At 35.8% G+C, this 21439-nt stretch overlaps 1 protein-coding gene across 1 annotated transcript; it reads right to left on the bottom strand.

The window, feature by feature from the left end:
* Positions 1–1515: 1515 nt before the first annotated feature.
* On the bottom strand, positions 1516–18395 carry LOC128547863 (EKC/KEOPS complex subunit TPRKB-like). Its single transcript, XM_053521426.1, has 4 exons — positions 18208–18395; positions 8372–8494; positions 6894–7067; positions 1516–3166 (listed from the first exon to the last, which is right to left on the bottom strand). The coding sequence occupies exons 1-4, from the start codon at positions 18346–18348 to the stop codon at positions 3074–3076; spliced, it is 531 nt and encodes a 176-aa protein (XP_053377401.1). The 5' UTR covers positions 18349–18395; the 3' UTR covers positions 1516–3073.
* Between the last annotated feature and the right edge of the window lie 3044 nt (positions 18396–21439).

Raw genomic sequence — 21439 nt, 5'->3', positions numbered from 1 at the left:
TGCGAAAGACGGACTTACTATTTAGATGATTAGTCAGTTGCGGGAGACATGTGCTTTTCTCAAAAGGATCTCTAGTTTGCTTTTGATTATTATTCCCACTGACAGAGACCAACCTATCACAAATACAGTTAGATTAATCAGCTATTACTGTTTGTAGTCATAAAGACTAAACTATAATTTGGTCTGTGGGGAATTTTTTCTTTGATCATGGAAACTAGTGAAAAATTGTGTCAGTCTTACGCAGAGCAGGTGTCTAAGAGTGAACTATCTTACGTGCTTATAAACTTTACTTAAGGTTGTCTTTGGCTTACCTAAGAAGCTTAAATTTATCTTGCGGTGCAGCAGGTATAGATGATACATCCATAAGTCGGAACAAAAGTGGGGACCGGTGTCTAGTGGATAAGGTGTCTGCCGTTCAATCCAGGGGTTGTGGGTTTGAGCCCCACTAGGGTCATGACCATGACTTCTCATATGTTTATTTATTTGGGTTTTACAGCGCACCAACACAGTATAGGTTATATGGCGCCGAACAGGACTAAAATTTTTGGTTTCACATCTTATTTACATCGAATTAAAAACATGAGGTATGGAAAACTGACACCAGTACTTGTTTTTCCAGGAAGCGGACTAGAGAGTGGTTCCAATAAGCTTGAAGCTTTCGTCACAATTGAGCTAAAACAAATTAGTATATACTAACAAACGAGTGATTTACTCAAAGTCCTTCTATGTAACTATGTAACACAGGTATTTTATAATATACCATTATCTATGCAAAGTACCAAATTACACCTTTTCTAAAGGTATTAAGGGATGCATTACTGCAACAGTTCTCCAAGTTTTATCGACTTGCTACATTTTTTATGGAACTAGAATATCAGACTTGCGTTAAAATAGTTAAGTAATTTTGAAAGGTCACAAGCACTTTCAGAAATGGTGACGTCGGATAAGTTTTCTGCACAGAAAGTATCAATAAAATATTGAGTACATTGCAGTATGACTTCTTCACAAACAAAACAAGAAATGGAAAATTCTGGATGTTAGGCAAATGTTAGCAGGACACTGTCTTTACATGGCACAAATGTTTTAAGGAAGGTTGGGCAAGTGATTCACAGAGAGGGCAAAATAACACTTTAAACATTCTGGGCTGCGAACTTATCTGATACTGCCATTTCTGAAAGTACTTGCGACTATTACTTTCAAAACTGTCACTATTTTAACCTAAGTGATGTCAAAGACTTGAAACGTTACATAATTATGTGCCACATGCTGCCATTAACGATATAAATTTTAATCCTGTGAGATGTATATCGGGTAAGTTAAATGAAGGAAGCCGCTTCTTTTTGTAGGAGGAAAACTGAGCGTGCACAAACTAGCATCCATTATATAAAAGATACTCAAAATAACATGACAGATATTTAACTTTGATCTCGCAGAATTGGTAAGTGGATATAATCCGTCTTGTTAATTAACTAAAGTGGATAAATCTATATTATTTGAAAAGTACAAGTTACAATAAACAGAATCCAGAATTTTATGAACATTTCATACAACAATAGCATCTTTACAGTAATATTTACACTGTATTTAAAGTCAACACTGAAGATGCATATTGCCCCTGTACTACCACTTGAGATCAATTAAAAGTATATATAATCATTTTAACAGCTTTCATTGCTAATTTCCACAGCTGGTATTTTACAGTTCTGGTCATTTCAAATTCTGTTATTAACACTGAAGTCGATGCCATCCTGTACTTAGTACCGTAAAAATACATGCCCAATATATAGACAACAGTTTATTGGTCAGTCCATCTGTTGATTAAAATAGAATCTGTCCATGAACTTAAGAGGAACTCTATTATACATAATCCGTGAAAGGAATCTTAAAATCTGAAAATAAAACGACAAAGAATCTTTTACCATGTCCTCATAAAATGATAAATTATCCATCAAGCCATTGCTATTTATCTACTTGAGATCCTACCAACAAGACAACGGAAATTTCATTATTATTCCTGTTTACACCTGTAAATAGGGGCTGAACTTATGCACATATAGCTAACAAGTATCATTTACATCTTTACATTTAATATTATATAACAGGATCACTGTATTCAACATATTACTGGTATATAAGATCCAGTCATTCATGAAAACTTTTTGGCAAAACTGGCACAAAATGATGGTGACAAAATTCTAATTGGCCACTATAAAGGCTGCACCCACTGAAGGCTACATCACTGTGAAGGCTACAACACTGTAAAGGCTACATCACTGTAAAGGCTACATCACTTTGAAGGCTGCATCACACTGAAGGCTACATCACGGTGAAAGCTACATCACTGTAAAGGCTACCGAAATGTTAACTACAGCACAGATTATTTTGTTTAGCTTTGTTTAATGTCTAAACAGTATTCAAGTTGGGCATGGAAATGTCTTACGCCAACAGAATTCCTGTACTCAATACTGTACTAACTTATTTGAATGAGTCCCGACTTCCCAACATACAGATCGTATGGTAAGTAATAGAATACCGGTAATGTTGCGTTTTTGGTCACATTTATATTGAGAACATGTTTGGTTCAACAATTTCGTACTGCATGCTTGCAGAAGCAGCGTCTTACATGTTAAATATTCAGGCTATATGCTGTAATTATAACTATCTTACTGTGAAGTGTATACAAAACTTATGATAGATCTGTAAAAACAAACAGATATCATTTACAAATTTAAATTTTTAAACATTTGCTAGCCACTAAACTGTTATAACAGTTACGGACATTTCCCTGTATCCCTCTAAACCATAATAAAATGCTTAGTTGTGTCACACTCTGAAAGGACTTCCTTTTTACAGCTTATTCCAGGCCTGAAAATCAACTTTTTAGCACCTGAAATGTCAATTTTAAATAATTTCCGGCATATAGCAAAATTCTGGCTGTCAAAAACCTGAAATAAGGGCCAGTCCTGAAAAACCCCAGGCCTGTTTGCTTTAATATCTCGGTGACGAGGTCTCTTTCCAGTGTCAATATGTTGTTGCTAGTCTGTCTTTATAATTCAATCACAGCACTGGAGCTTCAGATTGTCACAAATTCTTTACTGGCAATTTTGGATACTAAAGCATCAGTAAGGGAACATGAACTCAATTCTGTGTCCGTTACTTTGTACAACTGAAACAGAATAAACAAGATTATAAATGACTCACAAAACATGCAAGGATATTCAAGATTTCTTGTAAACGAGGAACATTTCCTTAAACTGGCACTGTAAAAGCGCCAACAACAATAAAGTAATAAAACAAGAGGACCATGATGGTCCTGAATCGCTCACCTTCTCCACATGACTTAATTTTCATGAAGATCCATTGAAAAATATGGCTTCTAGGGAGGTCACAAGGTTTTTCTATTATCTGACCTAATGACCTAGTTTTTGAAGGCACATGACCCAGTTTTGAACTTGACCTAGATATTATTAAGGTGAACATTCTCACCAATTTTCATGAAGATCTCATGAAGAGTATGGCCTCTAGAGAGGTCACAAGGTTTTTCTATTTTTATACCTACTGACCTAGTTTTGACCACACGTGACCAAGTTTCAAATTTTATCTACATATCATCAAGGTGAATATTCATACAAATTTTCATGAAGATCCATTGAAAAATATGGCCTCCAAAGTGGTCAAAATGTTTTCTATTTTTAGACCTACTGACCTAGTTTTTGACCACAGTTGACCCAGTTTTGAATCTGACCTAGATATCATCAAGATGAATATTCAGACCAACTTTCATACAGATCCCATGAAAAATATGGCCTCTAGAGAGGTCACAAAGTTTTTGTATTATTTGACCTACTGACCTAGTATTTGATTACATATGACCCAGTTTCGAACTTGATCTAGATATCATCAAGATGAACATTCTGACCAATTTTCATGAAGATCCATTGAAAAATATGGCCTCTAGAGAGGTCACAAGGTTTTTCTATTTTTAGACCTACTGAACTAGCTTTTGATGCAGCTGACCCAGTTTCGAATATGACCTAGCGGTCATCAAGATGAACATTCAGACCAACTTTCATACAGATCCCATGAAAAATATGGCCTCTAGAGAGGTCACAAGGTTTTTCTATTATTTGACCTACTGACCTAGTTTTTGAGGGCACGTGACCCAGTTTCGAACCTGACCTAGATATCATCAAGGTGAACATTCTGACCAATTTTTATGAAGATCCATTGAAAAGTACGGCCTCTAGAGAGGTCACAAGGTTTTTCTATTTTTAGATCTACTGACCTAGTTTTTGACTGCAGTTGACCCAGTTTCGTACTCGACCTAAATATCATCAAGATGAACATTCAAACCAACTTTCATACAGATCCCATGAAAACTTTGGCCTCTAGAGAGGTCACAAGATTTTTCTATTATTTGACCTACTGACCTAGATTTTGAAGGCACGTGACCGTGTTTCAAACTTGATCTAGATATCACCAAGATGAACATTCTGACCAATTTTCATTAACATTCATTGAAAAGTATAGCCTTTAGAGAGGTCACAAGGTTTTTTCTATTTTTAGACCTACTGACCTAGTTTTTGACCGCAGTTGACCCAGTTTCAAACTTGACTTAGATATCATCAAGATGAACATTCAGACCAACTTTCATACAGATCCCATGAAAAATATGGCCTCTAGAGAGGTCACAAGGTCTATTATTTGACCTACTGACCTAGTTTTTGATGGCACTTGACCCAGTTTCGAACCTGACCTAGATATCATCAAGTTGAACATTCTGACCAACTTTCATGAAGATCCATTGAAAAGTACGGCCTCTAGAGAGGTCAGAAGGTTTTTCTATTTTTAGACCTACTGACCTAGTTTTTGACGGCACGTGACCCACTTTCGAACCTGACCTAGATATCATCAAGGTGAACGTTCTGACCAATTTTCATGAAGATCTTTTGAAATATATGGCCTCTAGAGAGGTCACAAGCTTTTTCTATTTTTAGACCTACTGACCTAGTTTTTGACAGCACGTGACCCAGTTTCGAACTTGACCTAGATATCATCAAGATAAACATTCTGACCAATTTTCATGAAGATCTTGTGAAGTATATGGCCTCTAGAGAGGTCACAAGGTTTTTCTATTTTTAGACCTTCTGACCTAGTTTTTGAAGGCCTATGACCCAGTTTCGAACTTGACCTAGATATCATCAAGGTAAACATTCTGACCAACTTTCATAAAGATCCCATGAAAAATGTGACCTCTAGAGTGGTCACAAGCAAAAGTTTACGGACGGACGATGGACGCCGCGCGATCACAAAAGCTCACCTTGTCACTTTGTGACAAGTGAGCTAAAAAGTACTGACCAAGAATTAATTCAGATATGTTTTACACTTTTTGTCTGTTTTGATTGTATACATGTATTTATTTAAATTTACATAACAATAACAACTAATACTAATTTTAACTTGTCAGATGAATCCTAAACATGAAGTGTGTTTATAATGTTAGCAATAAACAAGGAATCGGTAAAACCGAATGATGCTCCCCGATGCATGTGCTTGTCCCAATATGGGGAATAATGTATTAGAAGCAAAAAAAAACTAGAAATGTGTCACAGACACGGATGCCCTCGCAACATGAGAAAGGTCACAGGCATGGCACTGCTCACAAACTAAAAGAAGGACCCTTGGCCCTATTTATTTACAAAAAAAAAATACTGTAGGAAAACCAGAAAATTTAGTAATCTGTATATGTAGTGAAAATTGGCTTAGTTCAACAAAGGACTGTGACCTTGACCTTTAAGCTAGTGAAATGATTGTGCGCATGACACATCGTCTATCCATGCTTATCATTTGTGTGAAATTATTATGAAATCGGACCATGCATGTCAAAGTTATGGCCCAGACACAAACACCACCCTTTCCTGAACACACATGGACAGGGGTAACACTATATGTCGCGCTCCCCCTCCCCCCCACCCCCTCCCACCATTTATGGCGAGAGCATAAAAATTGAGATAATAAAAAGAAGAAAACTGAATATAGGGATATTTTTTTGTTTCTTTGTTTTGGGTTTAACGCCGTTTTTCAACAGCATTTCAGTGTTCCTGGATTCTGTACCAGTACAAACCTGTTCTCCACAAGTAACTGCCAACTTCCCCCACATAAGAATAATCAAAAACTAGGTAAGGTAGAGTTATGGTTCTTTGACACTGCACTTCCTGTCAATAGCCTCTATCATTTTGTGAAGTTTCAATGAAATGCCATTTTACAAGTAATGTTCCCGACAAGCCTTATTTTGTATAATAAAGGGAGATAATTATCAAACTAGGTAAAGTAGAGTTATGGTTCTCTGACACTGCACTTTGTCTGAATGGCCTCTATGATTATGTGAAGTTTCAATCAAATGCCATTAATACTTTTCAAGTTATACTCTGGACTAAAGTGTAAGGATGGACGGATTGAAGGGCGGACTAAGCGGCAACCATATACTTGCCCTTCGGGGAGCATAAAAATCCAGTATTTTCAGTGTTTTTGTTGGGATAATGAATGTTCTAACAGATGCAGTATTGAGGAGTTCCATTAGAACGAAGGAACCAATGTATCTGCAGTTGCTTTTATAGGAAAAAACTGCATTTATTAATCTAGTATGAATGAAACCTCTAAAAAAAGTATGTTAATTAGCATTCATTTCATTTTAAAATTGTTCTAAATGTGTTTCAGGGCCATTGTATTTTCGGTTTCGTCATGAAATGCCCATGTATAAAAAGGTATGTTAAGGCCTGTGATCTTCTTGTTACAATTTAACCTGGCAGTGTGTTTAATTTGCTGTTAAACACTCCTTGAAACCAATATTCGAGTCAATTCAAGTCAAGTAATTCCATTTATCCTAATCATACCTTCTTTACAAGCTTTTCATCTGTAAACTGTTTCACGTCAGTAAGTGGTATCTGAGTTCCTTGTATTTTTGACTGAATGAGATTCATTGTTGCATCATCTTTGTCGTTCAACACCACAACAAAAACTGACGTATCACCATCACCAAGTCCAAACTTGCGAAATGAATCTGAAATCTGAACAAATGTACACACTACATAAAGATTTGAAATAAGAAAAACAAAAAAGGTAGTAAACAGAAATGAGCGGTTCTTTAACAGTTAAATTTCCCAAATAAAGCTTTTTCAAACCAAATGTTCAGGAACAGTTATGGCTGAAAAAGGTCATTAATTAAATTACTGCATACAAGATGTTGTTTTACTTAAGAAATCAAATATTTTTTTCGGCGTTCATGCAAAACAAACGACAGAATAGAATGGGCAAATCCATGAATCATGCTAGCGATTCATGTTCAATTTACCGATCCTATTCTGTCGTTCATGTCGCATGAAACAAAAAAAGTTCCATTTCTTATATTTACATTATATTTCATTTCCATTTGTAAACAAGATTATATTATAAATTGCATATATTTTGTTGCATTTAACATTAAAATCAGCTTCCTGGCCATTCTGTTCACCAGATGGAACAACCGACATCATCTAAGGAACGTTCTCCCTGACTATATATACGCGGATGTCGTCAAAACAGCGGCCTGTTAGTATCACTAAGAAGTGTTGACATAACTTTTGGAGATTGCCTTTTGCTGTTCATACAAAATGAAGGTCATAATTTTTCAATGGAAAAGAATAGGGCTAATGGAAGTATTATTTAATGACTAGTTTGTCATATCTTCAATTCATTTTGTAATATCCATAACTCATTTTATTAATGTCCGCCTATGGTGCAGGATAACAATTTTAAAATTTTAGATATATTAATAAATTATTATGAGAATATCATTAAATCACAAACATTTGTAGATGAATTAGAATATACATATATGTTTAAATCAAATAGTGCTGCTGATGCACATGTAAAAAATGTAAAAATAACCATACTCAGATATCCAATATTGTATTCTATGATATCTTTAATTCATTTTATGATATCAGAAATATATTATTTAAATGGTAAATTGTATTTAGAGATATCATTAAATACACTTCATAGTTCATATATCTCTAAATACATTTAACAACATCAAAAAATATCACAAAATGAATTAAAAATTATGAATGAATTAAAACTGTGAATAAATTGTAACTATCGACACATTATAAAGCAACAAGATTATCTGATCAAAAGGCTGCTCACAGCCTATAGGCTATATCATATTATTTGAATTCTGAAATTGTAAACATTCAGTCACTTTGATCACCACTAAACTAAGAAGCTAAATAGATTTTACTGCATAGAATGCATTTTATAGAAATTAAACTGATTTAAACTCCATCAAATATTAAATAGAGCAGTTCAAAGATACTTATTGTGCACATACATTTTTTGTGGATGACAAACAGAAGAGGATCTCTGAATGAACGTTTTTTGTTGTCATTTTCTCTATTTTGTGTAGATGTACAGCTCGGTTTGCAGCAACAAGAACTTGGAATGGGTCAGCTACCTAAAATAAACTTGAGAGGATAAAACTGTTTCAGAATAATTTGAGCCGTGCCATGAGAAAACCAACATAGTGGGTTTGCGACCAGCATGGATCAAGACCAGCCTGCAGATGCGCAGGCTGGTCTGGATCCATGCTGGTCGCAAACCCATTATGTTGGTTTTCTCATGGCACGGCTCATTTATAAAACGACACTGATAATTTGATGCATGAATATAACCTTAATAAAATTAGATGAAATCTTACTTTTTTCCCCATTTTCATCTGATATTTCTAAACAATCATTCATAACTATCTATTACTGGGAGGTGCTAAGGCAAACTAGCGTCACTCTGACTGGAGCATGTAAGTGTGACAGACAGATTCAAATATAAGGGATCTTGGTTCAAAACCCTGACTCTATGCAAATAGACCCTTTGGTCCTTTCATAGGCTCAGTGTAAAGCATCAGCGAAGCCCCCTTTTCTGGAAAGATCCAGTACTAGTCTCTTAATTGGGTTAGAAACACTCAAGACCATCTCATAAATTGACAGTCAAGTGTGTTAACACTAGACTGCTGGGCTTTCTTCTATATATATATTTTATTAATTTTATTGTTTTAAAAAAATATATGTAAAACCATACATTTTTGGATCGCTAAACTGATAAAACAAATTATATTCCAATGACAACAAGAGTGCCAGAATGTCACAATATACGCCCGTCACAGCAAATTTCTTTACACTAGCACCTGTATTTGCAAATGGAATTTTAATTTTGTGGTCGTGTAGTAATTATTGTAAGTCGTTTGTTTTTCTAAGTCCACAAACTCCTTACCAGGTAGAGATACCTTAAAATACACCTTAAAATTTGAAAGTAACATCTACTAAAGTATGTTGTACCACAGAAAAGTGGTTTTGGTTTTTCCCTACGGTCAATTATAAACAAGAGGGCCATGATGGCCCTGTATCGCTCACCCAAGTACCATTGCTTAAATGATATGATCAAGTTTTGACATAGAGCACTTAGGCATACACATTAAATATCATCAGGATTAACATTTTCTTGTAACAGTCCCTTTTGACCTAGTCAGGGCCAATTTTCACACCAAGTTTGAGGGTCCTAGGCTCAAATGCTGCATATTTGTACTAAGTTGACATGACTATTCCTTACCCTGGAAGACTTAAATAACATTTAAAACCAATCTCATTAGACGCTGCTGAGATATATTCGTTTACATAAAATAAAGGGATGTAATTTGTCATAAATTCAGTCAAAAGTTATCTACCCTGATTGTACGAGTCCATCTGAGGGCACAAATGACATTTCAAATCAGTATCTTCATTGGTTACTGAGATACACCCATTTTAATTTGAAACAAAGGGAGGTAGTTTGACATAAAATCAGTCCATAGCTATCTACCCTGATTGCCTCAGTCCAACTAAAGACAATAATGAATTTTCAAATGAGTTCTATAAATATTTACTGAGATAAATCCATCTTTTTTAAATCAGGGGAGGTAATCATGCATTGGTAGGTATATGCATGTAGAAGATACAGAGTAAAAGCCTATTCAACAATATATTAGTAAAGTATTCATATTGATAAATGTTCAATCAAGAGTTATCTAATATGACTATTTCTTACCATGGAAGACATAAATAACGTTTCAAACCAATCTCATTAGAAGGTGCTAAGGTGTATTCATTTAGATAAAAAATAAAGGGAGGTAATTTGTCATAAATTCAGTCAATATGTATCTTCACTGATTGTCCAAGTCCATCTGTTGACATAAATGAAATTTCAGATCAGTATCTTCATTAGTTATGGAGATATACCCATTTTAATTTGAAATAGAGGGAGATAATTTGACATAAAATCAGTCCATAGTTATCTACCCTGATTGTTTTAGTCCAACTAATGACAATAATGAAATTTCAAATAAGTCCTAATAAGTACTTACTGATATAAATCCATTTTGATTACAATCAGGGGAGGTAATCAGATATAAAATAACTCTGGAACCTACGATTGGATCTGACAGATTCGTCATGGAATCCAAGATTTATTGTTGTTGAAGATATTTTGGAAGTTTGTATCAAATCAAACCATAAATAAAGTCTCTATGCGGCTGCAAAAGCGAAAATAGCAAATTTTGGACCTTTAAGGGGCCATAACTCTGGAACCCATGATGGAATCCGGCCAGTTCAATGAAGGAACCAAGATCATGTGGTGATACAAGTTGTGTGCAAGTTTGGTTAAAATCAAATCATAAATGAAGCTGCTATTGTGCAGACAAGGTCAAAATAACTAATTTTGGCCATTTCAGGGGCCATAACTCTGGGACCCATAATGGGATCTGACCAGTTCAAGGAAGGAACCGAGATCTTATGGTGATACAAGTTGTGTGCAAGTTTGATTAAAATAAAATCATAAATGAAACCTCTATCGTGCAGACAAGAAATTGTTGACAGACGCACGGACGAAGGGTGATCACAAAAGCTCACCTTGTCACTATGTGACAGGTGAATTAAAAAGTTACAATATAAGTTATTTATAGTAACAACTAAGGGAAGCTAATCTAAAAATAAAAAAAATAAAAAATCCAAAAATAATAGTTCTAAGTCCACACAAAAATCTATACTAGACAGAGATAGGTCAAAATACACCTCAAAATTGGATGTAACATGCATGTTGTACTACAGAAAAGTTGTCTCGATTTTTCCCTATAACTAGTAATGAAAAAGTTACAATATAAGCTATTTATAGTAACAACAAAGGGAAGTAATTCTAAAGAAGGGACCTGCGCATGACACTCCGTCTCATGACGGTGCACAATTGTACCAAGTTACATCAAAATCCCTCCATGCATGAAGAAGAAATGCTCTGGACAAAGTCATTCTTGTATCTGACCTTTGGCCTCTAAGTGTGACCTTGGGACCTGGTTTTTGCGCAAGACACTCTGTCTCATGGTGGTTAAAATTGTGCCAAGTTATATCAAAATCCCTCCATGCATGATGAACAAATGCTTCGGACAAAGTTTTCATTCTTGTATCCTTTGACCTCTAAGTGTGACCTTGGGCCTGGTTCTTGGGCATGACACTCCGTCTCATGATGGTGTACAATTGTGCCCAGTTACATCAAAATCCCTCCATGCATGAAGAAAAAATTCTCCGGACAAAGTCATTCTTGTACCTGACCTTTGGCCTCTGTGACCTTTACCTTAGACCTAGGGACCTGGTTCTTGTGCAAGACACTCCGTCTCATGGTGGTGAACATTTGTGCCAAGTTATATCAAAATCCCTCCATGCATGAAGAAGAAATGCTCCAAACAAAGTTTTCGTTTTGGTATCCTTTGACCTCCAAGTGTGACCTTGACCTTAGACCTAGGGACCTGGTTCTTGCGCATGACACTCCATCTCATGATGGTGAACAATTGTGCCAAGTTACTTCAAAATCCCTCCATGCATGAAGAAGATAATGCTCCGGACAAAGTCATTCTTGAATTTGACCTTTGACCTCTAAGTGTGTCCTTGACCTTAGACCAAGGGACCTGGTTCTTGCACAAGACACTCTGTCTCATGATGGTGAACATTGTGCCAAGTTTCATCAAAATCCCTCCATGCATCAAGAAGATATGCTCCGAACAAAGTCTGTGGACGCCGCCCGCCCGCCCATCCGCCCGCCAGGGGCGTTCCCATAATACGTCCCGTTTTTCAAACGGGCGTATAATAAAAAAGATACATAACTAGTTAATCACTGATGATTTTAGGTGTTAAGATTTCAGAGATCATCTGTAATTACCTTACAATGTGAAGCAAAATGGTAATGTTTATAAAAGGAACTGCGCTTTCAAAAGGCAAAATTATGCCCCCAGGTGTATGTCTAAAGATGTTGTTTTTTGAAATTTTAAGTTTAAAGGTGAAAATCATTTAAAGGTCAGGGTCATCTAAATATATATAGGTCAGTTTGTAGGTCTTGTCACAAGGTTTGCCGAGTGTGAATATGAACTAAATTGGGTCATTCATCTGTGCTGTAGGATCAAAAATGTTGTTTATCAAGGTTAATGTTATATGAAGGTCAAGGTCTTTTATATAAAGGTCAGTTTGTAGGTCTTGCCACAAGGATTATTGAATGTGAGTATGAAATAAATCAGGTCATTAAAGTGGGCTGTTGGCTGTTTAACCAAAATATTGTCTTTTGAGGTTTTAAGTTTGAAGGTGATGGTCATATAAAGGTCAAGGTAATCTATATTTAGGTTAGTTTGTAACTCTTGCCACAAGGTTTAATGAGACTGAGTATTGACTAAATTGGGTCATTTAAGTGGGCTGTAAGGCCATAAAATGCCTATTTTTAAGGTTTTAAGTTGGAAGGTGAAGGTCATCATGAGAGTCAAGGTCATCTAAATATAAGTTAGTTTGTAGGTCTTGCCTTGTGTGAATATGAACTAAATATTGTCATTTATCTGGGCTGTAGTACAAAAAATGTTTTTATTCAGATTTTATATTTATTTTGTTGGGTTTAACGTTGCACTTTGGTCTCAAGGCTGCATCATTTTGATGCAGCGAGACGCTATTCTTTGACAAAATCATCTCGTACACGATGTGACCTAACCCGTATATTTCTCGGGCCAATAGACAAGTCAATGGCAGCCACCTATTCCCTTCGTTATTTCCAAGCACAATCGTGGCCAGCCTTTAGAAACATAAATAATTAGTCGCTTACCTATAATTACTTCGTCCAGTTTGATGATTTTGTCAAAGAATAGCGTCTCGCTGCATCAAAATGATGCAGCCTTGAGACCAAAGTGCATGCTTACCATTAAGATTTATGCTTTATGCGTTGATTAAGACCAGATTTTCAAAAATCGACCGAAAATTGTGTACGCAGTGACATTGTTACTGAGGCCATTCCATTTTTTCCTTAATGTTTGGCCGTAAAGTACCATACCTTTATTTTTTTTATATATAGCATTTTTTTTTTGGAAATGTGTTTTTCTGTTATTATGTTTGGGATATGGGTTGTAGAGAACAGGGTGGGGGGTCCATCATTCATAAGGGGTCAAAGTCACATGCCGATTGCCTGTGGGTAAGCGGCGGCACGAAATACCCAAATCTACCCAAATCTTACCCAAATCTACCCAAATCTTTCCCAAATCTACCCAAATCTTGATAGGAATGATCAAATCTTCGTACATTATGAATATTTATAATATATTTCAACATAAATATATCATTTTGATGTATTATAACGATAATTAACTAGAAAAATCTACCACAGACGCAAGATATTTTAGTGAGATAGCTTTAAAATTAAATCAAGTTATTGTCTAAACAGACAGTACATGATACCTTGTTTGAAAGAACAAATCAGTACCTAAATAAAAAAGGCCAGGGGAGTTCGAACAAGAATCAAAACGCAACTTTCTTTAAAAAGTCGTGATTTCGTTGTTGTTGTTTTTTTTTGGCACGTAGCTAAAAAGCCCTTTTTTATTCAGGCCACTGGGTTTAGTGTATTTCTATTAAGAGTATAAATGAAAGAATTGACATTATCAGCCAACCGCTGTTTAAACATTAACATCCTTTCTTTTTGGAAGCTGATCACATCATTTATATACTTAGAACTTGAATGAAATATATTATAACCTCAACCATTTTAGAGACGGTCACTGGTCTACAGAAATGAAATAATTTCAAGCTCTGAAGCATGTATTTTCATTTGGTTGTAAAACATTTTGCTTACAATTCCATGAAAATTTAACATAGCTACTGACACGAAAATAAAATGCATGTAAAACGCGGTCAGTAGCAAAGGAGCATCATTGAAGGCATGTGCAATTTTCCCGCCAAAATAATTGAAGAAACGTAGAAGATGGCCTGATATTACGAAATATAACACAAAAACAATGTACTAAATTTGCTGTTAACAGTGTCGCGTTTTTGTTAAGGCTGGCTCTTTACAACTTACTCCCACGTGCAACCAAATATTCGGACAATTCTGCCCGTCAGTGTAGGAAAATGTATAGAAGATCTATGTCGAGCTAGCATATTTTCTACGGAAATACGGTTTTGGAAAAAAAAATCATATTAAGCCAAGGGCATTTTTATTCTAAAACTTGCACGTATCATGTCCCGACGCCGACAAGGCTTTCAATTGCTATCTAACTTTACTGTTGGTGATTTAAATGAGTGGAGTGATCCTGCTCCGTTGCATTTTTCATTGTATTGTACATTCACAGATGTTTGATATAAACGGGACAGTACACAAAGAGAGAATTTTGTTCACGGATTATTTCAAAACTTCCTATTTTTGATAACATCGTTGAAAATATTGACTGGAAAAAATTCAAGGGATCAGAGCGAAACTAGTCTAAGTGTATATAGAAATAGAAGCAAACAGACTAGTTTCGCTCTAAGCCCTCGAAACAGAATGTCAGCAAACTTTGGCCAATATTTATAGCCGTTACTCAAACTCACACTTGACTCAAACTCGGGTAAGTATCATACACGTAGACCTCAAATAGAATGGAGTTCGAAAGTCATATTCATAAATTCCACTCAATTTAAACTTTCGGAAGGACAGCTCGAGAATTTGCTGTTGAAAATCGAAAAGCGTTTGTCACGCTTTTACTCAAGGTAAACTGTTTCGATTATAAATATCTATATTTTGAAGTCATTATTCACTACTTCAGCTATAGCACTATTGGTTACGACGATGGGAAAATGTCTTTATTGCCGCGGCAGTCCCGAGTTTGATTCCCGACGCGGTCGTCTTTTTTCTTGATTTGGAATTTTTAAAATATTTTAGAAACAAAGATTCATATTCTAATGTTCATGATATGACCAAAACTTCAATTTGAAAGAAAAAATATTTTTTTTAGCCAAATCTGGAGGCATGCTGCCTCCATTATAAACGCCACGTGCATGGCGGGAAAATGAAAAAATCAGTTTTATAGACATCTACTCAAGTGCGAAATACAGAAAAATCGGTGGCACGATGACATCTTGATTGACATAATTCTTTCGGTGACCATCAACGCTCTCAATGAAATTTAAAGCATGATCAAGACAGCAATTCCCTTATTTTACATCTGAGGATACTTACGATAAATTTGAAATGAGATTGATTGTGCACCTTGTGAAAACAATTACGTTGTGGACACGTTATTAGCATTTTGGCGGGAAAGAATCACGTGCATTCTATGACGGATATTGTGTCTGCGGAAGGGCTACTCCAGCCTCTTTTTGGGTCCAAAAATAAATCAAAAGCGGGAACTAATATTTCCTGTCCATTTCTGATCCTGAGAATAATAGTGTTATTCATTCAAAAACATCTCTCCCAATTAAATTCGTAGGCGCTGCCACCGAAAACGATATGGATGCCGCCATTATTCGATGTCACCGCACAAAATTCATCAATATATCGTATGTTGATATGAAAAATAGCCCAGAATCTCACGTTTCACGACATGAATTGCAGAAAATTAAAATCCTGAAAATGAATGTTATCTCTCGTCGCGCTTATCATCCCAAACAGTGCTAACTGTAAAGCGTTAATATAATTCATCAATAATGATAAAGATTTTCTTTTCATTTTTTTTTCCGTAGTTTTGAAGTAAATGAAATTAAGAAAATAGATCTCCAAATGGGGAAATTTGTAAATATCACAGTCGATTATTCTTACGTACAGCACCTATGTACAGGGCCCTCGTTTGCCAATTTTTGGGGCCGAAATTCGGCCCCATTCCCCCCTCGAAATAGTATGTTTTTTTCCCCACTAGTACAGAAAAATTCCCCCTCGAAAGAAAAAAAAAATCAAGAAAAAAATCGATACCCCATAGTCTTAGGAGCCCGGGTCCGGGAGATTTTCAAAAGACGCTCAAAGGACCCGGCATGATAATTGCCATTTTCCTTTGATAATCCTTCCTCTTATCAGTCATTTCTTAAAGTAAAACTATGTCCACGATAAACACGTGTATTCAAAATAAACACTCACGGTCATGCTCTCCTGCCTTTGATCTTCGCTAAATTCCCGCCCTTTATCCTGTGGACATGCCACGCTGATTTTTCTTTATCAGCAAGTTACGTCACGGCAAGTGCACATAGGTAATGAGAATCAATGAAGTGTTAACATTAATTGATAATGCGTTACCTGTATTGAGCCTGCATACTGTCAAAAAAGGCGCCAATTATTAAATTATCGTAATTAAGCGACCAGCTGAATACCGAGCATGTGAAAAGTGTCCTGCAAGATTTCTTCATGCAAACTTTAAATTAGATCATTGTTTAATGATTGTACCTTAACTTCAACGAGAAAATCCACAAATTTAAATGATTTTGGAAAGTAAAAATAAGTTTAGAATGTCCATTCACGATTCTAATTACACCCGATGACATATGCAATTTTTCCAAAATTCACTAAAAAAACTTGACTTTCAATGCAATTTTTAATGAAAAGTAGCATCATTATTTGAGGAACTATCTCTGGTTTACCTTAGTGGACCAAGTAACTGGCAAAAAACAACATTTCAGACGACATTCCAAAAGTGTACCAGTATCCGGATAGTACGTTTTTGGATACATTTTTACATAGTGTTTTAGCACTTTTCTGCTAACAAACAAAAATATTGAAGAAAAACCTCATCAAATTAAAATGAATTTTGATAAAAATTTATTTACAATATGAGATTATATGACCTGAAACAGAAATTGTTATTATGCTGTAACATGTTCTTGGTTGTAGTAGCTATTAATTACGTAGTATTACTTTATAAGAAAATATAGTCAATTGTATCGATGTGTTGGGGCAGGACTCTTGTATTTTGAAAAAGGACCCTTCAAAATTTGGACCCAAGGGTCCCGGGACTCCTGGGTTTTCAGGTCTAGTGGAACCCCTGATTTTACTGATCCGTAAAATACGCTCGTTTTTCAGTTCCCCGGATGCGTGTATACAAAGTTACTTCCCTTTGAAAAAAAATGTTGCATAATCCACACCATACAGTAAAATGATCACGGATGCAACTTGGGCAAAATGCGCAAAAACAGATTTGCTTTTTAAGCAGCATGCTCTCAAAAAACAAACTACTGTCACGGACACCGCTGTTTCATCAGGGCCAGACATGCACAATCAGGTAGATACGATGAAGGGAAGCCCTGCTCCGGCTGCTGCTGAGACAATGTCCGTGGATACTGCTTGTGCTTCCGTTAATGACGACATGTGAACCTCGATTGGATGTCACCTAACTGATTTAATAAAAGAAAATAAAAGTTGCCTGTTTTCAATAGATTATGTTCTGTACAATACTTCTTATATATTCACATTAGTTTGATATCTGTAATACTCAATTGACCTTAATTTAAGGGGTTATGATCAGATGTCATATCTCCAGAATGAATTCCCCCATCCCTTGAAAATGACGCGAAATTCCCCCCTCCAAGGGCCCCGGCCCCAATCCCCCAAAATGTAGAGAGGGCCCTGATGTAAGAATACTTGACCGTGATATTTACAAATATTGAGCGATTTCAATTCAACGCCGATTTTTCTAGTTAATTATCGTTATAATACATCAAAATGATATATTTATGTTGAAATATATTATAAATATTCATAATCTACGAAGATTTGATCATTCCTATCAAGATTTGGGTAGATTTGGGTAAGATTTGGGTAGATTTGGGTAGATTTGGGTTTTTCGTGCTGCCCGTGGGTAAGTGCATATCCGAATATCATGACATTTACCATCGATGTTTTTAATAAGGTAGCTTCAAACTCTCCATTCATTACACTCTGTCTTAGTTCTTTAGCATTAGTTACATCTTTGTACAATGCAAATGTTATGCTGCAATCAGAATATAAGTGATGACAAACTGTTTCTTTCATTTTTCAAGATTTAATGATAGTTTTTTTAGTTCGTAAGCGTGCTCTCCCTTGGCAAATGATACAGTCTAATATATCGAGTATCAAGATCGTTATAATCATAGCGCCTATTTATGTCGCATGCTACAAAGCCCTTGCCTTATGCGACAAGCAAACAGAAACGTACCTGAGCTAGTTGTACCTTTTTTGGTCAAGTAACGGAGCAATCAGTACCATTTCTTTCACATCTTTGGTATGAAGCGGTCAGGGACCTACTACGTAACCCACAGATATTAGTCCAAATCACAGGCACCTGGTTGCACTGATGGTAGTTTTACGTAAATTTGGGCAAGTACCGAACGTTTGCTGTTTTTAACCTCTGAAGTAAAGCGCTCTGAGTATAAAAAAATCTACAATATGTCCAGAATTCGCTTTTAAAGAATCTTAAAAATTAGGCCTGAGCTAGGATAGATATATACAAATATTTGAATAATATACCAAATCCTAAAATTTTAACATTATTTATAAAAGGGATTCTTTTACAGTAAATCAACTTTTTGAACACAGGGAGTACTGGTGCACGTATTAAAACCAACAAACAGAGGTACAGGCCAATATAGGAAAAATGCTATCAGTGCAACCGAGTGCCTGTGGTCCAAATAATATAGGCCTAGTCATCCGCGGTATTCTCGCGTCATTGGTAATTTCGCGTTACTTCCGTTTAGCATTGCAGCGCCATCAGGACATTGTTTACAAACAACCTACTTTCATTTTCAGTTAAAATTTTAATCAATTTATCCAGAATGCATATAATTTTGGTGAATATAGGGGAACAGGCTAGGACGTTTCAGGACAGCGTGATAACTTTTGACTGTCGCTGTCCTGTTAGAGGGATGACAACTAAAAATATCAGATCATAAAATAAGTCATTCCGATAAGCCAAATGAGTAAGGCTACACAGATACTTACGCGTCGGAATGTAACTTAGCAGGCAGGATATAGCGAATTACTAGCTAGGACGCTTTTTCCAAACGATAATACCTATTTACGTTTTAATAAGCCTATGCTTAAACTTTCGTTTATCTTTCTTTTTAGCCGCTGTATTTTTGTTAATTTCTGTCGGGAAATAGCTCATGAGCTAATGTTTTTTTTTGTTATTCTATATCCGACATAAAATAAACATTCTTGTATCTCTTGTATCTTGTACCTATATGTGGAATAAACGATAATCAGATGCAACTGGAAGTGGGGGTATACGTGTGCTTTGTTGGTCTGATAAGGTAGGAGACTAGTCACTATATCAGGTGCTAGGTTTTGTAAAATAAGATAAGTAATTCCGAAGAACATTCCCCTAGCCGATAGTCGACAGTTGTCAGATTTTCAATATAGAAATATGGCCATGTACTCATTTTACTTAGTAACAAAAATACTAAAATTAAGAATCCTTAAGTGCAAAATATTATCAATGTTTAACATTTGATTCTCCACATGCTACATTTAAAATAATTGAGTGCTATCTATTTTATTTTTGTAGAATAAGAGTTTAATGAACCTAAATACGGTTTATTTTCACTTATTTTGAAGAATTATTAACTTAAAAGTTGTTATTGTAGCATCATATGCAGACGATATATAATGCCGCGTGAAAATGCGGTATCATGATTATATATTAAACGTAATGATTTAATAAGTTTTCTTAATTTGCATTTGAAAGCTTAATGAGTCTAATTTTGATGTAATTTTACTTATTAAACAGTTCTGTTCGTATTAATTACACGTCGACCTTTACTAAATGATAATTTGTTCAAGTAGGCCTAAATATACAATCAATGCTCAGAGAAAGAGATGCGCCTTTTTCTCTTCGTGACTCTCTTTTTTATCTATGGACAAATTATACAGTGCGATGACAGACTAGTTAGCCTTTCAGTGAGAGAAAAAGAAACAATCTGGGGACAAAACTGCGTCATTGTAAACTTCTTCCAGTGTCAGAAGTTAAACGTGGTGCCTTTCCCATCCCCCGGATTCCTGTATCCTACTTTTAATGTCTACATTCTAACTCACGTTAAAGACAAAACAAGAGCTGCTTGTAAAACACAAATGCCTCCACCCATGATGGCCTGTCGGGGGCAAGTGGGTTCAAAGTTACGGTTAAAATTGATATCAACATTATGGGGACAGCTCAAAGCAGTTCAAAATAGAAAAAAAAAGAACACATAGGCGTAGGAGCCCCCCCCCCCCACCCTCCCAAAAGCTAGGATAGAGGGGGCGAACTATAGTTTGGCCCCGCCAATATTTTGGAAAAGAGATATACAGTTAAACTTCGATGGCTCGAACTCGGATCTTTCGAACACCCGGGATCGCTCGAACTCTTCGCCCGGTCCCGAATTTATTCCTTCTTTATTCTATATAGTTCTACCTCGGATCGCTCGAACTTCGAAAATTCGAACTCTCGAACACATTTGGTGGTCCCCTTGGCTTAATTACAGTGATAATTACACCTATTCTGTCGAACAGACAATTTGTCGCCGGAATGGCTTGTATTTACAAAGTTTTTCACACCTCTGCCTGACATTCGCCAAGCTTCCCCTTTAACCGGCGCGTGCGTAATTTTCACACGCTTATGTAATTAGCGTCGGTATACGACAAACAAATTAAACAAAGTGACTTTCGTTCATTGCAATGCTTTAATGGGCTTTGATTTATACGAATAAAATTATCTAAAATATTTGAGCAATGTCTGTCTTTACTTTTTTTTTGCATAAAATCTGGAGATCTGATGTCAACTTTCATACTGCTTTAGCATGGCTGAACAACTTAGTAAAGAACCCGGAAACGGGTGGATAGCTAAGTCGGCTACTGGAAAGCAATATATTTGATAATACTTGTACTGAACTATGATTCATAAATGTTTGCTATTCATGTCTTTCTATTTGATGCTGTCTTCACCAAAATTCTTATAATTATATTAGTGTTTTATCTGTGTTTTATTTTCGTATCTATGTCATGTTTGAAAATAAATAATAAAGCATATTGCAGCGTTCGTTTTTTATTCATCATCATATAATACACACATTTAGGTACAATATGACAATATATTACGATGGAAGGTTTGTAA

This window comes from Mercenaria mercenaria, chromosome 13, assembly GCF_021730395.1.
Source record: "Mercenaria mercenaria strain notata chromosome 13, MADL_Memer_1, whole genome shotgun sequence".
Taxonomy (NCBI): domain Eukaryota; kingdom Metazoa; phylum Mollusca; class Bivalvia; order Venerida; family Veneridae; genus Mercenaria; species Mercenaria mercenaria.
Note: the sequence above shows the minus strand (reverse complement) of the source record. Positions and strands in the feature narration are given on the sequence as shown.

Bases quoted from the DNA above. Each gene is read 5' to 3' on its own strand.
- LOC128547863 (XM_053521426.1), bottom strand. From the start codon at position 18,348: ATGAAAGAAACAGTTTGTCATCACTTATATTCTGATTGCAGCATAACA. The intron at 7,068-8,371 runs GTATGTGCACAA...ACATTTGTTCAG, and splicing joins GTTTGTCATCCACAAAAAAT to ATTTCAGATTCATTTCGCAA. The intron at 3,167-6,893 runs GTATGATTAGGA...ATTCTGTTTCAG, and splicing joins ATGAAAAGCTTGTAAAGAAG to TTGTACAAAGTAACGGACAC.